The sequence below is a fragment of the Lepidochelys kempii genome, chromosome 13 (assembly GCF_965140265.1).
Source record: "Lepidochelys kempii isolate rLepKem1 chromosome 13, rLepKem1.hap2, whole genome shotgun sequence".
Classification (NCBI taxonomy): Eukaryota; Metazoa; Chordata; order Testudines; family Cheloniidae; genus Lepidochelys; species Lepidochelys kempii.
In genome coordinates, this window is record NC_133268.1 from 15828504 (window position 1) to 15854953 (window position 26450).

The 26450-nt window shown below is 41.5% G+C and overlaps 1 protein-coding gene across 1 annotated transcript in view; it reads right to left on the minus strand.

The window, feature by feature from the left end:
* Nucleotides 1-25724, minus strand: part of PARD6B (par-6 family cell polarity regulator beta) — a 32385-nt gene extending 6661 nt beyond the window's left edge. Inside the window, exons 1-2 of the mRNA XM_073309416.1 lie at nt 25462-25724; nt 13469-13691 (exon numbers count right to left, since the gene is read on the minus strand). Coding sequence (XP_073165517.1) covers nt 13469-13691; nt 25462-25527 — 289 coding nt within the window. The 5' untranslated portion in view covers nt 25528-25724. The remainder of the gene's footprint in view (nt 1-13468; nt 13692-25461) is intronic.
* Nucleotides 25725-26450: the final 726 nt, after the last annotated feature.

The window sequence follows — 26450 nt, forward strand, 5'->3', positions numbered from 1 at the left end:
ATTGGATGAACTAAAAAAATATGTAGTGCACTGCAATGCTCCATATATGGGATTCATAAGATACACGTACCAGAAAAACATGTCAGAGTAAACTAGCAAACATCTTCCTCACCCCTTAAAAAGTGAACTGTACTGATTGTGTTTACTTAGAACATTAATAGCTGCAAAGGAACCACAGTAGTGCAAGATACTACAATGTGCTTTGGAAATCTAAATACCGAGTTCAGTAACCAAGATGGCAAATTCTAAATAGTTAACCTAACTAATTTCTTTCAAATTTAAATACTAAAAAATGTAAACATTAAAGTGGTTGTTTGAAAGCGGGAAATACAAAACATAATAATGATGGTCTGAAAAAAGGGGTTCTGGAATGTAACAGTTGGAAAATACTAAGTGCCCCAGACAAAGAAATATCAAAGGCACAGATGGACCTTCAGTGTACTAAACAAAATGGTTTACAATGTCACAAGCTTTGCACATTCAAAAATTATCGACAAAATGCCTTTAAATTAAGTGAGACAAGACCTGAAGTATCCTCTTGGTTACCCATAAATACTATGCATCCCATTTAAAGCCCTCTACTGCAGGCCTATTGGAGACACAGTAAATCTGTGGCCTATAGTTTTGTGAAATAATGCAATGAAATTTAACAGTGCATGTTTTAGACAAGGGAAAAGAAATATATAAATCTTACCAGTTGATTATCTGGTATACCATGGCTTCATATAGAGTCAAGGTAATATAAATGTTAAATATTTAACAATAACTGGTCAATGCAATGTAAGGTTGAGAATTTAAGTGAACAAGAGAGCTAGGAAATTTAAAGTTAGCTGCTATGGTAACTAATATACCCCCTTAAACATGCACTATTTTATACTACACAAAGAAAACTAATTTACATTAAGGCTGCTCAAGAGCATTTTCAATCAATCGAGACACTACAAATCTAAGGAAGTCTCTAGTTAAATCAATACTTCCATACTACATCCAATACTACTTCTTGCCTTTATCTGGACTCCTATATAACTCCCACTGGGAAGGCCATGGTGTCTCCCCAAAATATCCACTCACCCCTCTGATCACCACTTACTCAACCCTGCCAATGCCAGCCTCCATGCTATTGCTCCCTGAAGAGCTGAGGGAGCTATGGTAGGACCACCATGGATAGTCCCACATATGCCACTGCTTCAAGTGCAAAGAAAATATTTTTGTGGTGCTGCTGCTTGAGGTATGCCAAGAATTTAAATCAGCAATGCTCTGGGGAGTGTCCTCCCATGCTATGGCCTCTTCCTCTCCCTCCCCCCCTCACTGCCTCCCCAACTTCCCAAGATCAGGAGTGGTAAGAGTTAAAGCAACACAGCTAACACAGCAAGAAAAAAAACTGGGAAGTGTAAAAAATGGGAAGGAACTAGAAGAACTTGACAATTCCAGGTTTCAGAGTAGCAGCCGTGTTAGTCTGTATTCGCAAAAAGAAAAGGAGGACTTGTGGCACCTTAGACTAACAAATTTATTTGAGCATAAGCTTTCGTGAGCTACAGCTCACTTCCTCGGATGCATTCAGTGGAATAATTCCATTGGCTACATTTCAGGGAGTTTAGTTAGGTTATAACAAGATTCACTTTGTTTTATTTAAAATTTAAAAAGCAGCCTGTTAGAGAAGTTTGGAGCTATTGTGGTTCTTTACTTAGAGAACGAAAAAAAAAAAAAAAAAGCAAGAATTGGGGCCAAATTTTTAAAAAACTTAGGTTGTATATCAATAAGGGCTCATTTTTAAGTGTTCCCTGTGCTAAATCTTTGTTGTAACCTTTGACAAAAAAAGTTACAGAAAATCCATTTGCTTCCTGAAGAGTTTGCATGAAATTTGGTGACTAAATTCAACTGCTCAAATGTGAAAGATGATTTTAGTTCACTGTAAATACAAACCTCAAAAGCAACACTAACTATGGAGTCACTTCCAATACTTCAAATTACTATGTTAAATATGCACAGTGCTTAATTTGTCATGAAAGAGGTGCTGAGGCTCAAGCATTTTTTTTTTTTTTAATATATTTATAACTGATGCAACAAGCCCAGAGGTGTTGGGGCTATGAACTGCCAAGTCTAGAGGTGCTGGGGCTCAGCCCTGGCACAAATTAAGCATTGTATATGCACCTTAAATAATAAATATGCAACATGGCAGAGTTCAGATTGCTGTGGATACTTAATTTCTTCTGCTCAGAGTAAGAAAAAAATTATGCAAAAAATTGATGCAAAGTTAGGAAAATTAAATGTGTTATATATTGGAAAATTAAATGTGTTATATATTGGAAAATGTAATCTAGGGACAGTACATTCAAAGTCCACAACTGCACTTTTAAGTTCAGGGTGCAAGGTGCAAAGCGTGTAACTTTAAACTGAATGTGTAAGCCAATGATTACACATTCAACAGGGACAGAGAGGTGATGGGAAGGTCCACAGAGATCAAAGTTAAGATGGGCTTGTCAGTCTCAGTCCAATTTGTCCATCCACCATATCAGACATCCTTGAGAACTCAATTTGGTATTGCGCAGTCCTAGGAATCAAGAATTTTAAGTTTTCATTAAATAAAATGTTATAAACTCATTTGCAGCATTATTGTAGCTCTGTTGGCTCCAGGATATTAGAGAGATAAGGTAGGTAAAGCAGTATCTTTTACTGGACCAACTTCTACTGGGGAAAGAGAACCTTGTGAGCTACACAGAGATCTTCAGCTTTATAACGTCAAACAGCTGTAGCATAAAATCAACAATATTCATCTGGAATACGAGCATGTGTTAGTTGAAAATCAGTAAATAATGGATAAAATGCTGACTATTTTCAGCCCAAAAAAGGAAAGGGGGTAAAATCAAGGTTTGGATTTTTAGGGTTTGGGCTCACAATACTGTGAATTTACATACTTGAACAATTGATTAAAAGTGGCCATTTGCACACAATCACAGCAATTGTGGTCTTAAGGTTTTGAAAATTCTGGCCTTAAGTAATCATTCTGAATGTTACAAAAAAAATCTATAATCAATTTTACTTATCCTTCTGGACATTGGTCACTCAGGGAGCATGAGCCTTGATCATCTAAAAAACTAGCAAGCTCTGAATCATCAGATTATTACAAACTTAGGTGCTCCCAATCCTTATGGAGAGCCTACACGTTAGGTTGCCAGTTTTCTTGAATAGAAAGGTCCCCATTAAATTAAGAGGCCAGCAAACATCACACACAAAACTGACAGGTCCTTCGGAAGGAGACTGGGCATGTTCTAAATAGCACTGTATCTTGGTGAAAGTTAAATAGGGAGAAAGGACAGAGCAACAAGCTTGGCCTCTTTCCTGAACCAGGTAACGTCCACTAGAACGACTACCTTCCAGGACAGTAGAGGCAAGAACTTCCATAGGCCTCCATTTCTGCTTCAGTTATTTTCTAAAAAAAAAAGTGCACTCTGTTGATATAACCATTAAAAAACATGTTGACTTACATTAAATTTGGTATATCTTTTTGCTATTTAGGAAGGAGTTCTATAACTACATATATTTAAGCAATTATATAGCTTAATGTTTTTAGATTCTCAATTGCATATTTTAGTAGGTTAGAAAATGGTTAATACATTACTTATTTACTAGATAATTAACTTTTGCTCATGATTGTCAAGCTGCATTAGGATAGTAAATGGAATTAAATTAAAACAAAACAATAAGCAGTTTTTATTATTAAACAAAACAACCTTAAGTGTTTTGGATTCCTAAACACCTCTTATCAAAACGTTTCACATTTAATACAAAATGATTTAAACTGATTAACTGAATTAAACTGATTTCAGGTCTGCCTGGGAAAACTTTCAAATTACTCCTGGAGGAATTCTGCACCAAAAAATAAAAAATTCTATGCACAATATTTTAAAATTCTGCATATTTTATTTGTTAAAATAATGCAATATAATCACACTGGTTTCAATTATTTTGGTAATTTATTTAAACTACAATACAATGGGTGAAGAATGGGTGTGGGGAGCACTGGAGAAAATCCCCCAAACACGCTCTGTTTAATAGTAATGTAACGAGTATTGACCCTTTACTTCGGTTATTAGTCAACAAATATATGCAGCCATATGCTCAGTGTTACATCATAGGCAACTGAAGAGTAAGCGAGGGCTGGGGACTCAAACTCACAATTTATATGGGCTACCATCTCCAAAAAAAGTCAGGCAGGCTGCTACATTCTGCTCTACCTGAGGGGACACACCTACCTCCCCAGAAACACCCCAAAGCCACGCCCCTTCATGCCAAGCATGCCGCAATAGCAGGAGAGGACAGAGTGTCTCTCTCTGCCTCAAACGCATGACTGCCCCTCCTGTCCATGCAGTAGTTTATGTCTCTACCGGCTGCCCCAGGCGCCTGAACCGACCTGCCTGCGCCACAGGGAGGGCCGTGTGACCGCTTTTGCAGCTTTCCTTTGCTTCCCCCCATCAGAAGTCATTTTTCTGTGGAGAAGCAAAGAAATCCGTGGGGGGCCATGAATTCTGCGCATGCGCAGTTGTTGGATCATATTAAAGACGTTCTGTATTAAAATCACAAATGAGTTTGATTCCCCATAGTTCAAATTCCAGGGTATTACTAATTAAGAGGTCTCTTGGTTTTTGGTACTGTTTCTCTCCCTCTATGTGTGAAACTTGCAAGCTGCTAACTGTGTTAGTACATTCTAAGACAGAGTCTGTTCTCAAAGCAATTCACAGAGAGAGAGACTCAAAGCAATACTCTAAGAACAGAAACAGCACCCAGAGACTCCCCGCCCTTTTGTTGTATTAACAATTGTGATTAAAATAGAGATAGAGGATGTATGTGGATGGATGCTTGGTGTGGATAATAAGTGAATGATCAGGGAGGTGCCAGCCTAAGAATCCAGTGTCCATCGGCTGAAGAAGGCGTCAAGTGGAATTAACCAGAGGACCCCCCGGAGGGCAGACTGGAATCCACCCAACAGCCTCAAGAATGGGAGAACCAAAGAACAAGATAACATCTTGGAGCCGTCAGGAATGTGCTATCTGCGATTGATTCAGCAACAGCATGATGAAGCAATTCCCATAGACTGGCATAGGAAGAAATTCCTATAAAAATAGTCTCTAAAAAGTGAGAACTTTGGGGTCTGATTCTGCAAACCAACTTCCAGGAGCATCAGATGAGCATCTGACAAGGCCCTGCTCCCTCCTCATGTCCAGGCCACCTGGCCAGTGGCTTGGCATGAGCAACTCTAAGGCTGGTAACTATGATAACAACCTTACAGAACGTGTGTGTGTGTGTGAATGTGTGTGTGTGAATGTGTGAATAAATAGGAGATTGAATGGAATGTTATAACTAGAACTAACTGCTTACTATGATTCTTTCTGTATTCACAATAAACGTGGTATTTTGCCTTTTTCCCTTTAATAAGATCCTGCTGGTTTTTATTTTATTGGTATAACACAGTTATGCAGAAGTCCCCCAGGAATATCAAATATGTGTAAGTGAAAGTGACTAGAGTTTAAGTTCCTACTCATCTAAGTCTCTTAAAAATGAGAGTCTCCTAAAGGGATCGTCTACCCTACAAAGTTAAGTTGGCTTAACTACAATGCTCAGGGCTACCAAAAATTGCACTCCCTGTGCGACGTAGTTAAGCCAACTTAAACCCCAATGTGTAGACTTTGCTAGGTCAATGGAAAACTTCTGTTGACCCTAGCTACACCTCTAAGAACTACTTCTGTTGCTGTAGTAAGTGTCTCTACTACACAGTGCTACAGAGGCTCAGTTGTAGTACTACGGCTGTGCCACTGTAGTGTTTCTAGTTTAGATGTACCCTAAGACAAGTTACTTCAGCTGACCTATCATGCCATATTTACAAAGCTTGACCTCAAAAGTTAGAATAATCTTTCTTTACATAGGAAAAGATCTTTATATAGAAACACAGCCTTTAATTCACTTGGTTTTTGATACAGGCTCATGGATTCCGCATATTTATTTTTATTTAAATGAAAGAGATTACAATAAGTTTAGGCCTTATATTTTGTATTAAATTCAAATTTCATTTTAAAACAGGTTTATTTTTAAAAAGAAAATCATTTAAACATTTTTTAAAATAGATTTTATCCACTCTGCATACATGGTTGTAAACCAGAAGTTTGTAAACTTTTAAATATCACCATGTATTTTTTCTGAAGCTTTGACATCAATTAAGACCATTTTTTAAAAAAATCATACCCCTAGAATAAATACCTGGAGAAGTGTCTATCTTTTTCCAGAGATGGTTAATCCAAACAAGAGCACCACATAGCACCACAAGAATTCGCTACAGCACCAAAGGTACTGTAAGCTGAATGTGAAATTTAACTACTGAAAGAAACACAAACTATGAAAAGCTCTCAAAACAGGTCAGAGAATTTGTAACCCTTCTAGTTAAAAATCTGTGATTATAAATGCGATTTTTCTGGAGTTTAATTTTAGGCTGAAAGTTCACGTGTTGATTTTCAACTGATACTGATTTAAGTGATAGCTGCACAATTACTGTAGGTAAAGGGAGAAACTATTGTAGGTATAAACAATAGGTTACACAGCCTTGGACATTAGAACCTGTTTTATTAAGAAAATGTTAGCTGAGGCAAGGGATTTAGTTTTAGTCATGGGATCTTTAATTTCTGCCTCTCTCACTGATTGTTTATGCAGAAAAGGCCTTGTAATGATGTAGAAATATTTACAGGGCTTACTGTTACATATAAATAGAAATTTAGAAATTATCTAAATACCTAAGATTTTAGAAGTCTAGTTTTAAGATTGTACAATCAAGGCCAAATTCAGCTAAGCTGGTGAAAGGCAGTATGCGTCTCCCCACGAGTTCCTCTGCCCCTTGGAAAGTCCACCCTTGCAGAGGTGAGGCAGTGCCACCACCCTTCATGAGTTTACTACTGGGTATGCAAGAAGGTTTAACTCACTGTTGCTCAAAAGGTCAATTAGTGGAGGATTTTTTTTTTTTTTAAGAGTCACTGAATGCGCTATGTAAATCTGTCAGGATGTATACTGTTTGAATGGGCCCCTCCTCTGTCAAACCTAAACACAGACTTCAGTTTTCATAATATTTATTCTATTTTCTGTAGAGTAGACCCATTTTAAAGCAAGCATCAGAGGTGAGTTGCACATGCACTGTATTTTTGCTTCATTACTTATTAATGATAAAATTTGGATTGCTGATAACATATCTAGAGTGCTCATTTTATGCAGTTCTCACTCCAATGCTCATGTTTTCCTTTTAAAATAGCCTGGTAACTTTTACTGTCGAAGTAGTTGTAACTTGGTATTTTAATAAAAAAGATGTGGAAAAATCACCTGTTTATTATAGCATTGGTAGTAAATATGGTTGAGAGTAAAATGCTGTCAGTTACAACTCTGTTTCCAGATGCTCATCACTTTCCAAAGGAAATCTCTTCAGCTGAAACAGTTTTCCTTACTTTGTCTCATCAAAAGGTAAATTTTCTAGGAAAATCTGAGCCATTTATGATGAGCTGTTTTGAAGTTAAAACTACAGAAATAAACTTTGTTCTTGAGACTGAAGAAAATTAGCTTTAAGAAGCCTCAGGGGAGAAATTGCACATCCAGCTATCAGACCATGGAGTGTTACCCAGTATTAACAGGCATCAGCTAGTCTTTGGCTTACCAGTGCCCTTTAGGTGTGAAAATAAGACAGGCTGAGAATTATATTGCTTAGCCTTAGCGTAACTGTTGATTGTGGACTTCAGGGTTATGTTTGTTTGTTTTTTCATTAAAAACTGAGGGGTAGATAAGAACATAAGAACGGCCATATTGGGTCAGACCAAAGGTCCATTTAGCCTAGTATCCTGTCTGCCAACAATGGCCAATGCCAGGTGCCCCAGAGGGAATGAACAGAACAGGTCATCATCAAGTGATCCATCCCCCGTCACCCATTCCCAGCTTCTGGCAAACAGAGGCTAGGGACACCATCCCTCCCATCCTGGATAATAGCCATTGATGGACCTATCCTCTAAAAAAAAAAACTAGATAAATTCGTGAACCCTGTTATAGTCTTGGCCTTCACAACATCCTCTGGCAAGGAGTTTCACAGGTTGACTGTATGTTATGTGAAAATTCCTTTTGTTTGTTTTAAACCTGATGCCTATTAATTTCATTTGGTGGCCCCTAGTCCTTGTGTTATGAGGAGTAAACAACACTTCCTTATTTACTTTCTCCACACCAGTCATGATTTTATAGACCTCTATCATATCCCCCCTTAGTAGTTTCTTTTCAAAGCTGAAAAGTCCGTCTTATTAATCTCTGCTCATATGACAGCCGTTCCATACCTCTAATTATTTTTGTTGCCCTTTTCTGAACCTTTTCCCAAGTCCAGTATATCTTTTCTGAGATGGGGTGACCACATCTGCACACAGTATTCAAGAAGTGACCCATGGATTTATATAGAGGCAATATGATACTTTCGGTCTTATTATCTATCCCTTTCTGAATGATTCCCAACATTCTGTTCACTTAGACTGCTGCTGCATATTGAGTAGATGTTTTCAGAGAACTATCCACAATGACTCCAAGATCTTTCTTGAGTGGTAACACTTAATTTAGACCCCATCATTTTATATGTATAGTTGGGATTATGTTTTCCACTGTGCATTACTTTGCATTTATCAACATTGAATTCCATCTGCCATTTTGTTGCCCAGTCACCCAGTTTTGAGAGATCCTTTTGTAGCTCTTCGCAATCTGCCTGGGATTTAACTATCTTGAGTAGTTTTGCATCATCTGCAAATTTTGCAGCTTCACTATTTACCCCTTTGTCCAGATCATTTATAATATGTTGAATAGGACTGGGCCCGGTACAGACCCCTGGGGGACACCACTATTTACCTCTCTCCATTCTGAGAACTGACCATTTATTCCTACCCTTTGTTTCTTATCTTTTAACCAGTTACCAATCCATGAGAGAACCTTCCCTCTTATTCCATGACTGCTTACTTTGCTTAAGAGCCTTTGGTGAGGGACCTTGTCAAAGGCTTTCTGAACATCTAAATACACTATATCCACTGGATCCCCCTTGTCCACATGCTTGTCGACCCCCTCAAAGAATTCTAGTACATTGGGGAGGCATGATTTCCCTTTACAAAAACCATATTGACTATTCCCCAACAAATTATGTTCATCTATGTGTCTGACAATTTTATCCTTTACTATAGTTTCAACCAGTTTGCCCAGTACTGAAGTAATTGCCAGAGTCACCTCTGGAGCCCTTGTTAAAAACTGGTGTCACATTAGCTATCCTCCAGTCATTTGGTACAGAAGCTGATTTAAATGATAGGTTACAGACGACAGTTAGTAGTCCTGCCGTTTCATATGTGACTTCCTTCAGAACTCTTGGGTGAATACCATCTGGTCCTGGTGTCTTATTACTTAGTTTATCAATTTGTTCCAAAACCTCCTCTGACGACACCTCAATCTGGGACAGTTCCTCAGATTTGTCACCTAAAAAGAATGCCTCAGGTTTGGGAATCTCCCTCACATCCTCAACCGTTAAGACCAATGCAAAAAAATTCATTTAGTTTCTCCGCAATGGCCTTATCCTTCAGTGCTCCTTTAGCATCTCGATCGTCCAGTGGCCCCACTGGTTGTTTAGCAGGCTTCCTGCTTCTGATGTACTTAAAAAAAACTTTGCTATTACTTTTTAAGTCTTTGGCTAGCTGTTCTTCAAATTCTTTTTTGGCCCTCCTAATTATTTTTACACTTCATTCACCAGAATTTATGCTCCTTTCAATTTTCCTCACTAGCATTTAACTTCCACTTTTTAAAGGATGCCTTTTTGCCTCTCACTGCTTCTTTTACTTTGTTGTTTAGCCATGGTGGCTCTTTTTTGGTTCTCTTACTATGTTTTTTAATTTGGGGTATACATTTAAGTTGAGCCTCTATTATGGTGTTTTTAAAAAGTTTCCATGCAGCTTGCAGGGATTTTACTTTTGGTGCTGTATCTTTTAATTTCTGTTTAACTAACCTCCTCATTTTTGTATAGTTCCCCTTTCTGAAATTAAATGCTACAGTACATAAGAAGCATGTATTGCAACATTCAAGAATGTACAGTATACATTAAACAGAAAATGCAAGAGTTAGGACTCTAACAGTAACATAGCACAACTGTAGTATGCACTCCTTTGTTCATTCTTTCCTTGTAAAATGTACACCACAGAACCAAGTTAACGTTAACTTTTGCATTTTCTGATTTTACATTTAAGCTGCAACTTGCATGCAAATTGTGTACTTGCAACATTAATTGTTTTAAGATCTGTAATCTTGACATAATGGGGTTTGCAAATAGAGTTTAGCAGAACTAAGATTTTTTTCCCCCAGTTTAAGTCAGACTTATTGAAGTCACCATAGGAACCTAAACGCCAGTTACAAAAGCAGGTTTCTTAAACTCATTTTTGCAACTAGAACTTAAAGAATACCACAGAAGACACCTCCATTTGAACACATGCCTGAAAATGCAAGAAAGGGCCATTTAAAAGAAAATTAAGATTTTGGAAACTGCCTCTGTTAGAAAAGATCTGAACTTCAAGAGTACCCTATCCTACAACACAAAACAGCCCCCTCCCCCACCAAAAGAAAACCTCAAAACACAGTAAATGTAACTCTCTCAGAAATCTCTATTACTGAGCTGGTGTTTTACTTTTTAAAATCCATTTCTTAAAGCTCAATGATGCACAGTGCGGGACACACACACACACAAAACAGTATTCATGAACTTACAAGTCAGAATGCTACCACATTTCCAGATCAACAGACTATACAAACCATTAGGGTTTTTTGGGATACTAATTAGCTTTGGATGTTGTCTAAAGATTCTAAAATAGCACAAAATTTAAGGTAGAAAATTAGAGTTACATAATTTGGAGAAGTAGGGAAAGCTTCAAGAAAATTAATTCCCATAACTCTGCCAGGCAGCAAGATTCTGTTTAACCTCTTCTAGATCCCCGAACAAATTTTCTAAAACAATATCCTTGAGTATAAAGACACCTTTGTACCGACATCAAGCTAATCAGTTTATAGTTACAGTGACAAATATTTTGGCAGAACGCCAAAGAACAAGGTGTTAACAACAAAGATGTAAAGGTGAATGTCAACTTGGTATAAAAACTTCCTGTTTTAATGGTCTCAAACTCACTGGTTATACTAATTTTATGTGTATGTGATGTATCATTTAAAAAAAAGAAAGTGTTCAACTGTTGAAACTTAGTTTCAACCCGATATTCTTCAACACCTGGAATTGCACAATTTGTTGACAAGCCCTCTGATATGCTTCCAAAGGAATGGACTTATTGGTAAAATTATCCTTCAAGCATCAAGTTTCCAGAGATAAACAGAACCATCTGAAGACATTTGATAAGAGTACCACAATACTGGGGGGAAAACTGTAATTTAATGAGATTAAAAAAAATAAATAAAAAAGGTCACATTGAACCTAACATTAGTATTTAACATTTATGAAAAGAATGGAGATCTAAATATTGATTAGAGGCATTTCAAAACTCAATTGGGAAAACTTCTACAGGTGTTTTAAAAGACTGGAAGCATGGGAAAACATCTAGAGACATTCTTCAGACCCAGCTCTTCTTTCATTCCACCAGTTATCAAGCAGGACCAAAATTAATTGCATAGAGGATTAATGGGGTGCCAGAAACAATTAGATGGTTTTTCTGCAAACTAGTGACTAAACAGTTCTCGTTTTAAAAAGCAATGGTGAGCATTAGGACTGTTACTGCTTTTGTCTATCCTCAGAATCTCTCTCTCAGCCACCCTGTATCTACCTCTACAGGGAAGCATTAAGCTGAAGCAAAGTAGTATTACACTTGCAGCTGGTCACATAATGGAAGTGATTAGAATCACACAGTCCAGCTTTGTTGTGGGGTAATTTGTTCATGACATTAGCTGCCTATTAGTCTATGTCCTGAAGCATGAAGATTGATTACACCTGTAAAATCTTATAGCCAGTGTAACTGCAGGCTACCTTTATTATGCTATGGAATAGTCATCCACAGGTAAAAAAAGAAAGCCCCATACTGCAGGACACAAATGCCAGAAAGTGCTGCAGTGAACAAGCTTACATTAGCGAGGAAGAATTAAGTGATTTCCTAAGTCTCTCTTCACCTTTAGATGTCAAATTTATTATTTTCACTTTGCTGCTTTAATATTCTGTGACAGTGAGTTCTACAAGTTAAGTAAAGTAGTATTAAAAAACCCAGTATTTCCCTGTATCTTTTGTTTCATTGAGTACCCTGTGTTCTTATATTGTGGAAGAGGGCAAAAAGATATGCCCAGCTGGCCTTCACATTTGTTTCACCCCTAGGTCAGGTTTCTCTTGCAGACAGACTCCCATATATCTTGACTGAATTAAAGCCATGTTAGTTCAGCCTTTGAATTCCCTTTTACCCCTTCCAACACATCAACAATACCTGTTAATCTGTTATGAAAGGAACTTCAGGATGCAGACAGGAGTGAGCTACTGTCTCTTAATCTAGGTGATAATGTTATACTTAACCTAGACAATATTCATCTCTGGGGAAATTTAACTTTTATTCTAGCACAGCCATAGTATAATGAACTCTTTATAAAGCTAACAAATTAGAAAGAAGTAAAAATAATCACCACCCTGCTAGGGTGTGTCCACAGTAGGAGAAAAAGTGTTCTCTTACCACATCATAAAATTCCAGTGAAGACAAGGCAGTCTCTAGTTTTCACCTGTTCACAAGTTGAGGTAAACACTAGCAGGAATGCAATGTTTACCTCGACCTGCTAATAGTGTTAAAACTACAAACTGCCTTGCCTTCATTTGAACTTAACCTCATGTTGGTTAACGTGTGACCAGGCCACCTGTTTTCCTGACGAATGCATGATACTGTTAAGCTTTCAGTGGAAACAAAGGGAGACATGAGCAACTGCCTTTAAACAATATACAAAAAGTTCACTGGAGAATGCTGATTCAGCTTTAATGTTTCTATCCAATTTGAGTAAACTAAGCATTGAATATGTTCATAAATGAAGACTTCATATAAAAGCAGTATTTCTACTGAAGTGAGGATGGATTTTTGATGGAGCGAATGGGGTTTAAATCAATGTATTACAGACATTCCCAAATGTAAAAAGAAAAAAGAGAAAAGTAGCTTAGTAGCAGAGGTATAGGACAGAGGGGAATCTCAAGCCCTACAGCAATGGTGCACAATATGTTTCCAAACAGCTTGCTGCAAAGGATAGTTGGGAGTTCCCAGTGAAGATCAGTAAGAAGTCAGTACATGTCAACATGGAGAAACAGGATAATGTCTAATTGGGACTTTTAAAAAAAAAATTAGACTAGTGCAAATATGTGACCGTGTGCATGGATACTGCTTTATACATAGTAGACACGACCAACGCACAAAATTAGTGAACTTACCTTTTCTTTGAATAAAAATCCTGAGCAGAGGATTGGCTGTGGAAACTGCTTTATGATAATTGTCATCATTGTTGATAGGCAGCAGATCTCCATGAATGTCTATATACCCAACTAAAACTTCAACATTGGGGATCTTGTGCACATGCTGCAATAATCCATAGAACTCCTCAAACTTTCCAGGTTTGGATCTTTCCAGAGAAAACCGTCGAAATTCAGCTCCAAACTACAAGACAGACATCTGATTTTAGTAAGACAGAAATCACCATGTACCCCAAGACAACAGGACAACTTGAAAGTTACAGTAAGTGCTCACCAGATCAAAAATTTAATTTACAAAAATATGATAAATATGATAAACTTATTGCATAGCCAAAAGGTTCTAAAGATTTGAGTGAAAAGGTGACCTTTTAGATGTACTAATATCAGAGGCCATGCCACATAGTTCAGAATATGTATACAATTATTTCTGTCTTGAAGTAATCTGCTCCAATGCGAAGTCTTGATCAGAATGTGTTTACTTTTGATTCTGTGCAAATATTTTTGTTTTTACTGTTATATTTCACTCAGAGCCCAAATAACCACATGTAAAGTTAAAGCCTGCTCTACACCTAAAAAATCAGATCAACCTAGCTACACTGCTCAGGGCTCTGAAAAATTCTGCACCCTGTGCGATGTAGCTATATAAACATATGCCCCAACTGTACATTAAGTTGGTAGTGATTGCACGTCTAACAGTGAATGCCAGTGAAAATGAGGTAAGATCAGAGGCTAAAATAGGAAAAGAACAAGTTAAAAATTACTTAGACAAGTTAAATGTTTTCAAGTCAGAGCCTGATGAAATGCAACCTAGAATACTCAAGGAGCTGACTGAGGAGATAACTGAGCCATTAGCGATTATCTTGGAAAATTAATGGAAGACTGGAGAGCTTCCAGAAGACTGGAAAAGGGCAAATATAGTGAGAATCTACAAAAAGGGAAATAAGGACAACCCAGGGAATTACAGACCAATCAGCTTAACTTCTGTACCAGGAAAGATAATGGAGCAAATAATTAAACAATCAATTGCAAACATCTAGAACATAAGGTGATTAACAGTCCAAATGGCATTTTGGGCTGTATAAGTAGGGGCATTGCTAGCCGATCGAGGGACGTGATCGTTCCCCTCTCTTCAACATTGGTGAGCCCTCATCTGGAGTACTGTGTCCAGTTTTGGGCCCCACACTACAAGAAGGATGTGGAAAAATTGGAAAACATCCAGCGGAGGGCAACAAAAATGATCAGGGGACTGGAACACATGACTTATGAGGAGAGGCTGAGGGAACTGGGATTGTTTAGTCTGCAGAAGAGAAGAATGAGGGGGGGATTTGATAGCTGCTTTCAACTACCTGAAAGGGCGTTCCAAAGAGGATGGATCTAGACTGTTCTCAATGGTAGCAGATGACAGAACGAGGAGTAATGGTCTCAAGTTGCAGTGGGGGAGGTTTAGGTTGGATATTAGGAAAAACTTTTTCACTAAGAGGGTGGTGAAGCACTGGAATGTGTTACCTAGGGAGGTTGTGGAATCTCCTTCCTTTGAAGTTTTTAAGGTCAGGCTTGACAAAGCCCCGGCTGGGATGATTTAGTTGGGGATTGGTTCTGCTTTGAGCAGGGGGTTGGACTAGATATTCTATGAACAGTCAGGGTGGATTTATCAAGAACAAAACTTGTCAAAACTTTCTGTGACAGCGTCAGGCCAGATGACAGGAGAGTGATTGGGGGGGGGGGGGGTCCAATGTGTTTTATTGGGCAGGAACCAATTCCAGACTAGACACAAAGGGACACAGATCACGACCTGGCCTGGGGGGGCTCTCCGCAGGACACGCCACCCCCCCAAGGCAGATATATTAGTCACAGGTTAATTAGGTCCCTTTTCCCTGGGTAAGGTAACAGGGAAGGTTCCAGAACAATCAGGAAATTTCTGGAAACAATTAAGGCAGACTGGCTGATTAGAACACCTGCAACCAATCAAGAAGCTGCCAGAATCAATTAAGACAGGCAGGCTAATCAGAGCACCTGGGTTTAAAAAGGCTCTCACTTCAGTTTGCAGCACACATGCAAGGAGCTGGGAGCAAGAGGCATAAGAAGCTGAGAGTGAGAAGTACAAGCATTATCAGACATCAGGAGGAAGGTCCTCTGGTAAGAATAAAGAAGGTGTTGGGAGGAGGCCATAGGGAAGTAGCCCAGGGAGTTGTAGCTGTCACGCAGCTGTTACAGGAGCCACTGTAGACAGCTGCAATCCACAGGGCCCAGGTTCCCTCCATTCCCCCAACTCGATACCGGAGGAGTTGAACCGGACTGTGGGTTTCACTAGAGGGGAAGGTCTCCAGCCTGTTCCCCGATCCACTAGGTGGATCAGCAGAGACTGTGGGGATTGTTCTTCCTTTCCACATGCTCGCCAGTGATGAGGCTAACTGAGCGAACAGCAGATTTGAGCCATGAAAGTGGCCAAACTGAGGGCTGCTGTGAACCTCTGAGGCGAGCAAATCCGTCAATAAGCGCAGGACCCACTAAGGCAGAGGAGGAACTTTGTCACACAGGGTAACAAGCCTTGTGGATGGGGGGGGGGGAAGTGGTAGACATGGTATATCTTGACTTTAGTAAAGCTTTTGGTACTGTCTCCCATGACCATCTCATAAACTAGGGAAATGCAACCTAGATGGAGTTACTAGTGGGGACATAACTGGTTGGAAAACCATTCCCAGAGAATAGTTATCAGTGGTTCACAGTCATGCTGGAAGGGCATAACAAGGGGGGTCCTGCAGGGATCAGTTCTGGGTCCAGTTCTGTTCAATATCTTCATCAATATTTTAGATAATGGCATAGAGTACACTTATAAAGTTTGAGGATGATGCCAAGCTGGGAAGGGTTGCAAGTGCTTTGGAGAATAGGATTAAAATTCAAAATGATCTGGACAAACTGGAGAAATGGTCTGAAGTAAATAGGATGAAATTCAATAAGGACAAATGCAAAGTATTCCACTTAGGAAGGAACAACCAGTTGCATACATACAAAATGGGAAATGACTGACTAGGAAGGAGTAATGCGGAAAGGGATCTGGGGGTCATAGTGGACTACAAGCTAAATATGAGTCAACAGTGTAACACTATTGCAAAAAAAAAGGCGAATATCATTCTGGGATGTATTAGCAGGAGTGGTGTAAGCAAGACATAAGTAGTAATTCTTCTGCTCTACTCCACGCTGATTAGGTCTCAACTGCAGTAGTGTGTCCAGTTCTGGGAGCCACATTTCAGGAAAGATGGACAAATTGGAGAAAGTCCACAGAAAAGCAACAAATGATTAAAGATCTAGAAAACATGACCTATGAAGGAAGATTGAAAAATTTGGGCTTGTTTAGTTTGGAAAAGAGAAGATGGAGAGGGAACGTGATAACTGTTTTCAAGTACATAAAAGGTTGCTACAAGGAGGAGAAAAATTCTTAACGTCTGAGGATAGGATAAGAAGCAATAGGCTTAAATTGCAGTAAGGGAGGTTCAGGATGGACATTACCACAAAATTCCTGTCAGGATGGTTAAGCACTGGAATAAATTGCCTAGGGAGGTTGTGGAATCTTCATCATTGGAGATTTTTAAGAGCAGGTTAGACAAACCTTTCAGGGATGGTCTAGATCAGGGCGGCCAACCTGAGCCTCTGAAGGAGCCAGAATTTACCAATGTACATTGCCAAAGAGCCACAATAATACGTCAGCAGCCCACCATCAGCTCCCCAACCCCACTCCCAGTGCCTCCCATGCACCAGCAGCCCTGCTGATCAGCACTTCCCACTCCCTTCCCACACCTCTCAGTCACCTATTTTGTGGCATGCAGGAGGCTTGGGAGCTAGGGGTGACGAAGAGAGGAGCAAGGCCACTGCAGGCTCAGGGGAGGGGGCGGGAAGGGGTGGAGTGGGAGCACGGCCTGTGGCAGAGTCAGGGGTTGAGTAGTGAGCACCCTCTGGCACACTGGAAAGTTGGCACCTGTAGCTCCAGCCCCAGAGTTGGTGCCTATACAAGGAGCTGCATATTAACTTCTGAAGAGCTGCATGTAGCTCCAGAGCCACATGTTGGCCACCCCGGTCTACAGAATACTTAGTCCTGCCATGGATGCAGGGGACTGGACTAGATGACCTCTTGTGGTCCCTTCCAGTCCTATGATTCTAGATGCAGCTAGTTGACAGAAGAATTCTTCCATTTACCTATGTCTAGGTTCCTCCCCCACTCTGAACTCTAGGGTACAGATGTGGGGACCTGCATGAAAAACCTCCTAAGCTTATCTTTACCAGCTTAGGTCAAAACTTCCCCAAGGTACAAAATATTCCACCCGTTGTCCTTGGACTGGCCGCTACCTCCACCAAACTAATACTGGTTACTGGGGAAGAGCTGTTTGGACGCGTCCTTCCCCCCAAAATACTTCCCAAAACCTTGCACCCCACTTCCTGGACAAGGTTTGGTAAAAAGTCTCACCAATTTGCCTAGGTGACTACAGACCCAGACCCTTGGATCTTAAGAACAATGAACAATCCTCCCAACACTTGCACCCCCCATTTCCTGGGAAATGTTGGATAAAAAGCCTCACCAATTTGCATAGGTGACCACAGACCCAAACCCTTGGATCTGAGAACAATGAAAAAGCATTCAGTTTTCTTACAAGACGACTTTTAATAAAAATAGGAGTAAATAGAAATAAAGAAATCCCCCCTGTAAAATCAGGATGGTAGATATCTTACAGGGTAATTAGCTTCAAAACATAGAGAACCCCTCTAGGCAAAACCTTAAGTTACAAAAAAGATACACAGACAGAAATAGTTATTCTATTCAGCACAATTCTTTTCTCAGCCATTTAAAGAAATCATAACCTAACACATACCTAGCTAGATTACTTACTAAAAGTTCTAAGACTCCATCCCTGGTCTATCCCCGGTAAAGATCAGCATATAGACAGACACACAGACCCTTTGTTTCTCTCCCTCCTCCCAGCTTTTGAAAGTATCTTGTCTCCTCATTGGTCATTTTGGTCAGGTGCCAGCGAGGTTACCTTTAGCTTCTTAACCCTTTACAGGTGAGAGAAGCTTTCCCCTGGCCAGGAGGGATTTCAAAGGGGTTTACCCTTCCCTTTATATTTATGACAACCTAGCTACCATCTGTCAGAGGTGATTTTCCTACACCAACAAAAAAAAACCCTTCCCTTGATATAGGAAGTGTCCATGCTACAGCTGCAGTGCCATAGATGTGCCACTGTAGTGTAGATGTACCCTGAGATGACACCAAACAATCTGAAAGACTGACTGGCAACTATATATGAATAGCTAAGATGAGCAATTAAAAGCATCAGTCATTTAGGATCTGGGTCACTCCAGAATATGACATCCGATTTTATATATGTATAAGAATCTAAGCAACAAAAACGTTAGATACTGCCAACTCATGTTTCTTAAACTTCTGTACTTGAAGGCAAAACTTAAAATTTCAAAGCTATTACAGAGTGAGATTTTTCACACCATTTATCTGTATTATTGAAACTGGTTTTGTCTCATCTTAATCTAGGTTTAAAAAATTTTGCTGGTATCCAAGATTTTGCTTTCAGGACCCAATACAGTCACAAAAAGGCCAGCAACCCATTACCAGTCTAAGACCAAGCTTTAGCTTTAAAAAACTCCATTTCATCCTAATGGTTGAGAAGAAACTCATCAATATATGAAGAAAACTTAAAACCATGCAGTGACTGTATGCTGCAAGTCTGTATGCAACCTTGAAATAATACCTCAGAGGTATGAACCGACCCATTCATCTGAAAAGGGCAATACTAAAATCAGAGCAGAGGACACGTATCAATATTATTAAAGCAGAACCATCAAGTTAATCATATAGTTAATGATTCTGGTTTTGGATGCAGTGGCAGATATTGTGGTGGGGTGCCAGGGTGAAGTTAGTTACTTTCAAGGGTTGTTGGCATGAAGGAAATGAATTCATATTTCTGCCCTCCCTAATTTTAAGTCCCTTCTGCTCCTACCTAAAAAGGAGAGGCAAAGAGGGGATACAACCCCATTCCTCAAAAACTTCATAGGCCTGTTCACGCTAGCAAGATTCAGATTTTTATTTCACCACCAGTTCAGCCCTAATGACAGAAATGCTTTACAGCAGTAGTTCTCAACCTTTTTCTTTCTGAGTCTCCCCCCCACAACATGCTATAAAAACTCCATAGCACACCTTTGCCAAAACAACTAGTTTTCTGCATAACGCCAGGAATGGCATTAGGGGCTAGCAATCAGGACAACTGTCTGGGGCCCCAGGCCACAGGGACACCCGTGAAGCGAAGTTGCTCAGGCTTCGGCTTCAGTCCCAGGTGGAAGGGCTCAGGGTCCTGGGCTTCAGCTTTCTGGCCTGGGCCTCAGCAAGTCTAACACTGGCCCTGCTTGGCAGACCCCCTGAAACCTGCTTGCAGACCCCTGGTTGAGAACCACTGCTCTACAGTGCAGCTCTACTGATAGTGAATCTACCTTGTACCAGCTTGCGCCACTCCTCCTGTATGGACCCTACTGATGTGCGTTAACAGTTCACTAATGCACTTTGCAGTAGTCCTGTTTCAAAGCAGACTGTCCCTTACTCAGTTCCCCAAACTTCAAGACTTCTCTCCCTCCTACATTATACTATTTATATTACAACAGTACCTAGAGACCATAACCAGCAAAGTGCCCCACTGTGCTAAGCACTGTTCAGACTGTATGAGTGAATGTAAGCTTTGGGGGCAGAGACTGAAGTATACACGAGGAAAAAGGTATGTTTTTAAAATGTGATAGCTAACATAATCCCTTACATGAAACAAGAAGGCAGGTTCAGGGGATGCAGGGGAGAAAAAGTCAGCAATAAAACTAGCCTGTTTTTGCATAGTCTGGGTATACAATTTGTAGGTGTAATAAGTCATCAATTTGCCACCTGCCTAGTCATTAGTTGATTGTTGGAAATATTTTTGTATATTCTGTAGCTGATCAGTAATGAACATGAGGTTGAACTGGATTTTTCATAATCAAGATAGGGAGTCCAAACTGACTGCTATATTCCAAATAGTTTGAAAGCTGTCAAATAGATCAAAATAAATATCCCTTAAAATGAACATCACAATGAGATGACACCCAAAAGTTTCCAGCAATTTCTATAATACAGTCACTTAGCAAAGCAAGAATTGTACAATTTAAGATTTTGGGAGCCATAAATGTAATAAATTGTATAAAACAGTTTGAGTGGATCAGGGAAGGATTAAAGAGACAGCACCACATTTCTTGGGTTCATGTTGCATAGTTTAGGTCTAATGTGCCAATTAGGAAATGGGGCCTTTGCTATTGTTGTGACCAATTCTGTGTCTTCCTCATATTACTTTCAAAAATAATATCAGAAGTTTTATTTGCATTCAACTTGGGAGTCTGAAAACCCAGTAGAGACAAGGACCCTATCGTTTGCTCATTAGTAATGACACCAAGTCATCCAGTTAGCACACAAATTAAGAATTCTATACCTTCTGAACTCCAACACTCCTCCCTCCCCTAAAGATTTTTAAATAAAGGATTCACTGCAAATACTCTTCTATAGATACTCTAAGTACTGTAACATTAGTCAACAATAAGGTAGAATGAATGACTCACATACTGATTTCAGTCACACCTGTGCATAAGTAAATAAAACCTGCAGGAGGAACTCCCTTTAGTCAAGAGCAGTGTGCTTTATTATGACATCAATAAAAGAACTTCTCCTTTGTTCCCATTAACTGTTTCCCCAAGAACTTGAAATATGCAACATCCAAGGAATTTCCCACATATGTATATTGCAACTTTTTGTATATTACTTATAATTTTCCAGTAGTGCTGTAGTTTAATGTGACAGACATCAAATAAAATTTGACATGAGCTAAAAAGGACAGCATGTTTGAAGTTACAATATTGTAACAGGGCCAGCTTTTCAGAAATAATTGCACAGTTTCATGCATATGCTACAAGCATATTTATTGTGTCTGCATGCTTGTGCAGGTACTGCAATCATGCAAGTGAGAGTCTCAATCTGGCCCATATTTTTTCCAATGTAGTGCTTGTTGTTTCCACTTCAAAACAAATATTCTACTTTCATTGTAGTTTGTGTTCTTTCCCAAAACATAATTTTTGCAATTGTACATCACGTATTTACTCTTAAAGAGACAAGCTGCACTATGCAAAACACAGAACAAGAAAGTTATGGGGGATTATTCAGACAGCAGAGAGTGCTTGAAGAGGTGGATTTCAGAATAGAGTAGAATATTTATCCAACAGTGGGCTGGTCTACACTGGCACTTTACAGTGCTGCAACTTTCTCGCTCAGGGGTGTGAAAAAACACACCCCTGAGCGCTGCGAGTTTCAGTGCTGTAACATGCCAGTATAGACTGCGCCCCCAGCACTGGTAGCTATGCCCCTCATGGAGGTGGGTTTTTTTTTAAGAGGAAGAGCGCTCTCCCATGACTACACAAGCCAAGTTAAAGCGCTGCCATGGCAGCACTTTAACATTGCCAGTGAAGATGTGCCCTGTAGCACTTCAAAAAGCACAAATCTCTTCTCTATGCTAGGAAATTGTCAGATCTACACTGATAGTTACTGTTTTGAGAAAAGATAACCCTGATTTTCAGCATGCATTGTTACAGAGAACAGACTAATGCTGACTGGTCTTGTGCTGGCTGTAGCATCCTGCCTCTATTACTTGATAACTTCTTGGAGTAATGATCTGAAGTAATGCAGACATACCTATCCATGTGTCTAGAATACTAGAACCAGTTTGACACAGAATTTGTCATACCAGATTGAACCCCATGCCTCTAGGAAGAGGAACCTCAATACACTGCTTATTGTGCAGCTCTGTATTAAAGGGGGAAATGTCCCCATGACCTAAACAGCAATTTAAATATCATGATTTGGGATATAAGTTGTTACCCTTATTTCAGCAAATACAAACTACAAACATATCTTAGTGATAAAATTATCCAGTCTTTAAAAAAAAGACCTACCTACAACATTTGTTGCAAAGAATTCCAGGGTGTGGTAAAGAGTAAAGCTTTACCATAAGTATATCTCTCTCCTCAACCCCAACCAGGGAAGATGATCATTATGACAAAAGATGTGCTGAATCAAAGCATTTCTACTGCAGTAGCATAAAGGCGCTCCAATCATGGTCCAGGAACCATCCCACTATGCTAGCTTGTACAAACACTTTACAAAAAAGACTGTCCTTCTCACTAAGAACTTACAGCCTCTTCTATCTATGTTGATATCAAACAGGCATGAACCTATAAAAATCTCTGGTTCCATGATATACTTTCAGCCTGTTTTCGAACACCCACATTTGTCTGGGGATTTTTGAGACCTAGAAGTCTGGGATGAAATAGGGTTTGTTTTTAAATATATACTCATGTGTTGCTTTAGCTATTTACAATGAAGAGAGTTAGAATAAAACTTCAGAGCAACTATAGTTTCACTCATGCTTAACTACTACTTGGAGTCATGGTCAGCAGGTGCCACCATCCTTTAGCTTCTGTTCACACAAATCTTCTGAAATTCTCCCATGGTTCCTCACTTGCTCTAGCACCAATACAACCTACAGCAGAAGATACTGGTATATTTTTACCACCATGTCACAACCCTTAAAAATGCATATTCCCTGTCCACACTAAAGCTACCAGTTATTGTAAACTAAAATGGAATCTATAGAATAGACAGGACGCAGGATTTAAGGATTAGGCTTCACACTGGTAAAAATGTTTATAACCAGTCTGCATTACAGCTTCCACTAGTGGAGAAACACACAAGTTTCCTCAGTGTATGTGCACTCTTAAGCCTTGCCTAGACAAGGGGAAAATATGCTTTTTAGATCAGCATGAATTAAACTAAACCAAATTACAGCCATATTAATTCTGAACAACAGCATTCACACTGGGATTTAATGTCATTTAATGTTGCATCCGATGAAGTGAGCTGTAGCTCACGAAAGCTTATGCTCAAATAAATTGGTTAGTCTCTAAGGTGCCACAAGTCCTCCCTTTCTTTTTACGAATACAGACTAACACAGCTGTTACTCTGAAAACTGGTCCAATAAAAGATATTACCTCATCCACCTTGTCTCTAAGTCAATTTAGTTAAAATGACATGAAACACTCCTTAACACCCCGTTTAGACACAGTTCAACACCTTGACAATTGTGGGTTATATGAGCAGATAAGATTCCAGAGCTGTTGTACTGCATCTAAATTAGGATCTTGTATAGACTAGGATAAAAGATTTTTTTTCCCCCCAAAAAACATGTTAGGAAGGCAACTTATTTTTGTTCTGTTCACACAAGATCCTTAAATCATGTTAACATGTTAGCTAGCATGTATTTAAAAATACACTTATCCTAGTCTAGTCAAAAAGCATAGTATCAGGGGCATTTCAAAACATGTTAGCTAAACTGATTTTTGAGCACCTTTTTTTCCTAGTAACTTTCTTATATAGTCTCCATTTGTTTTTTTTATATAGTTTGCATTCTGTTAGTCTGCATTCAGTTTCAGGGGGAACCTTTTCAGTCTTGTTTTACAGCAGGACAGTGGGGTGGGAGGAGGTATTGGTTCATATTCTCTGTGTATATATAAAGTCTGCTGCAGTTTCCACGATATGCATCTGATGAAGTGAGCTGTAGCTCACGAAAGCTTATGCTCTAATAAATTGGTTAGTCTCTAAGGTGCCACAAGTACTCCTTTTCTTTTTGTAGGGAAAGCAGTGTGCCTGCCCAATTAGTAAAGTCCTACTGTAACTTTTGTTAAAGAATATCAAGTTTTGCAGTGGATAATCATCTACAACCCTGTTGGGGATAGAGGGGGGGAAAAAGTGAAGAGTGATCTGACAAGGGGGCTAGTGCTGAGAGAAGGCTACAGGGACAATACCCAGCATTAATTATTACTAGTGTCACCCCTATGGTGATAGCTGTTTGACTAATACCACATCTTGCTCCTAGGCCATGGCACAGGGACCAAGCAAAAGGAACAGCCCTAGATCCCTTGAAAACATGGAGATGCACCCCTCTACCCTTAGGCAACCTGGATCTTCCTTGCAGACACACTCCCCACCCTGGCAAGGTGCCATCTGCAGGTGAGTCAGCAGCTCTCCCAGCTCCCCCTCACCCCATACAGTATCCACCCAGTGCAGAACCAGCCCAGCCCCATGCCGGGACAACTCACAGGCAGCCCTGGGTGTGCTCCCACAAGAGATTCCCTGAGCCCAGATGGCCCCCTTCCTCAACGATCCCCTCCTGCTGGGGCCCCAATTTTCACTGGGGCTAGGGCTCGCCCTGCCCCCGGCGGCCCCTCACGGAGCGGACGCCCCCCCCCACAGCCTCCACTGGGGCTCGCCCTGCCCCCGGCGGCCCCTCACGGAGCGGACGCCCCCCCCCACAGCCTCCACTGGGGCTCGCCCTGCCCCCGGCGGCCCCTCACGGAGCGGACGCCCCCCCCCCACAGCCTCCACTGGGGCTCGCCCTGCCCCCGGCGGCCCCTCACGGAGCGGACGCCCCCCCCCACAGCCTCCACTGGGGCTCGCCCTGCCCCCGGCGGCCCCTCACGGAGCGGACGCCCCCCCCCCCACAGCCTCCACTGGGGCTCGCCCTGCCCCCGGCGGCCCCTCACGGAGCGGACGCCCCCCCCACAGCCTCCACTGGGGCTCGCCCTGCCCCCGGCGGCCCCTCACGGAGCGGACGCCCCCCCCCACAGCCTCCACTGGGGCTCGCCCTGCCCCCGGCGGCCCCTCACGGAGCGGACGCCCCCCCCCCACAGCCTCCACTGGGGCTCGCCCTGCCCCCGGCGGCCCCTCACGGAGCGGACGCCCCCGCCCTGCCCCTTCTCCTGGGGTCTCGCCCTCCAAAGGGTCGGTCCGCCCTCTGCGGCCCCTCACGGATCGTCGCCCTAGGCCCGCTACCCACCTTGCTCTTCACTTCCATGGTGCACAGGCCCCGGCTACCCCCAGCGCTGCGGTGGGTCCGGTTCATTCCGCCAGACGGTCCGTGTCCCCGGGCGCGCTGTGGGGAAGGGGGAGAACCCGGGCAGCTCCGAGCCCAGCCACAACCTGCCGCCGAGCCGCCTCCTCACACGCACCCAGGCCGGGGGAAGAGCCGCCCCACAGAACGCCTAGCTGCGCCTAGCACCTGCCGCTCCCAGGAGAGGGCTAGGGGCAGGTAGCGCATGCGCGCCTGACACTCACAAAAGGGAGGGGGAGTCTCGGTGCACCTGCAGCGAGCGCGCATGCGCACCTGTCGCCCGGCGAACGAGAGGGAAAGAGCGCGTTGGCGCACCTGCAGCCAGTGCGCGTGCGTCCAACGTGAGCCCCGCTCGCCTGCTTTCCAAAGTGGAGGGCGCACGCGAGGCGGGGGTTGGGAGGTGTCAGTCCCCTCCTGCTACTGAGGTTATTGTGGGTAAAGACCCACGCTCAGAACTGGGATTGTGTGGGGGACTCGGCACACCGCCCGATTAATCCTGGCATTGCAGCGGCGCAGTAACTGCCAGTGCTGGGATTGTGGGGGGCACAGTAACTCCCGGTGCTTAGATTGCAGGGAGCACAATAACCCCCCGGTGCTGGGATTGTGGGGGGCACAGTAACCTCCGGTGCTGGGATTGTGGGGGGCATAGTACCCCACCCGGTACTGGGATTGTGGGGGCATAGTACCCCACCCGGTACGGGGATTAAAGAAGCACTCATCCCCACAATTCTGGGATTATGAGGGCCACAGTGCATCACCTATAGTGGGATCATGGGGGGGGGGGGGTGAAAGTACCCCTGTGAGGCTGGGAATATGTGGACGGGGACAGAATACGCCTCCTCTTGGTGCTGTGAGACTGTGTTCAAGGAAATAAGGGCGGTAGTATCGCACCAAAGATCAGGATTGGCTTCAACTACAAATAAACATAATCAGCT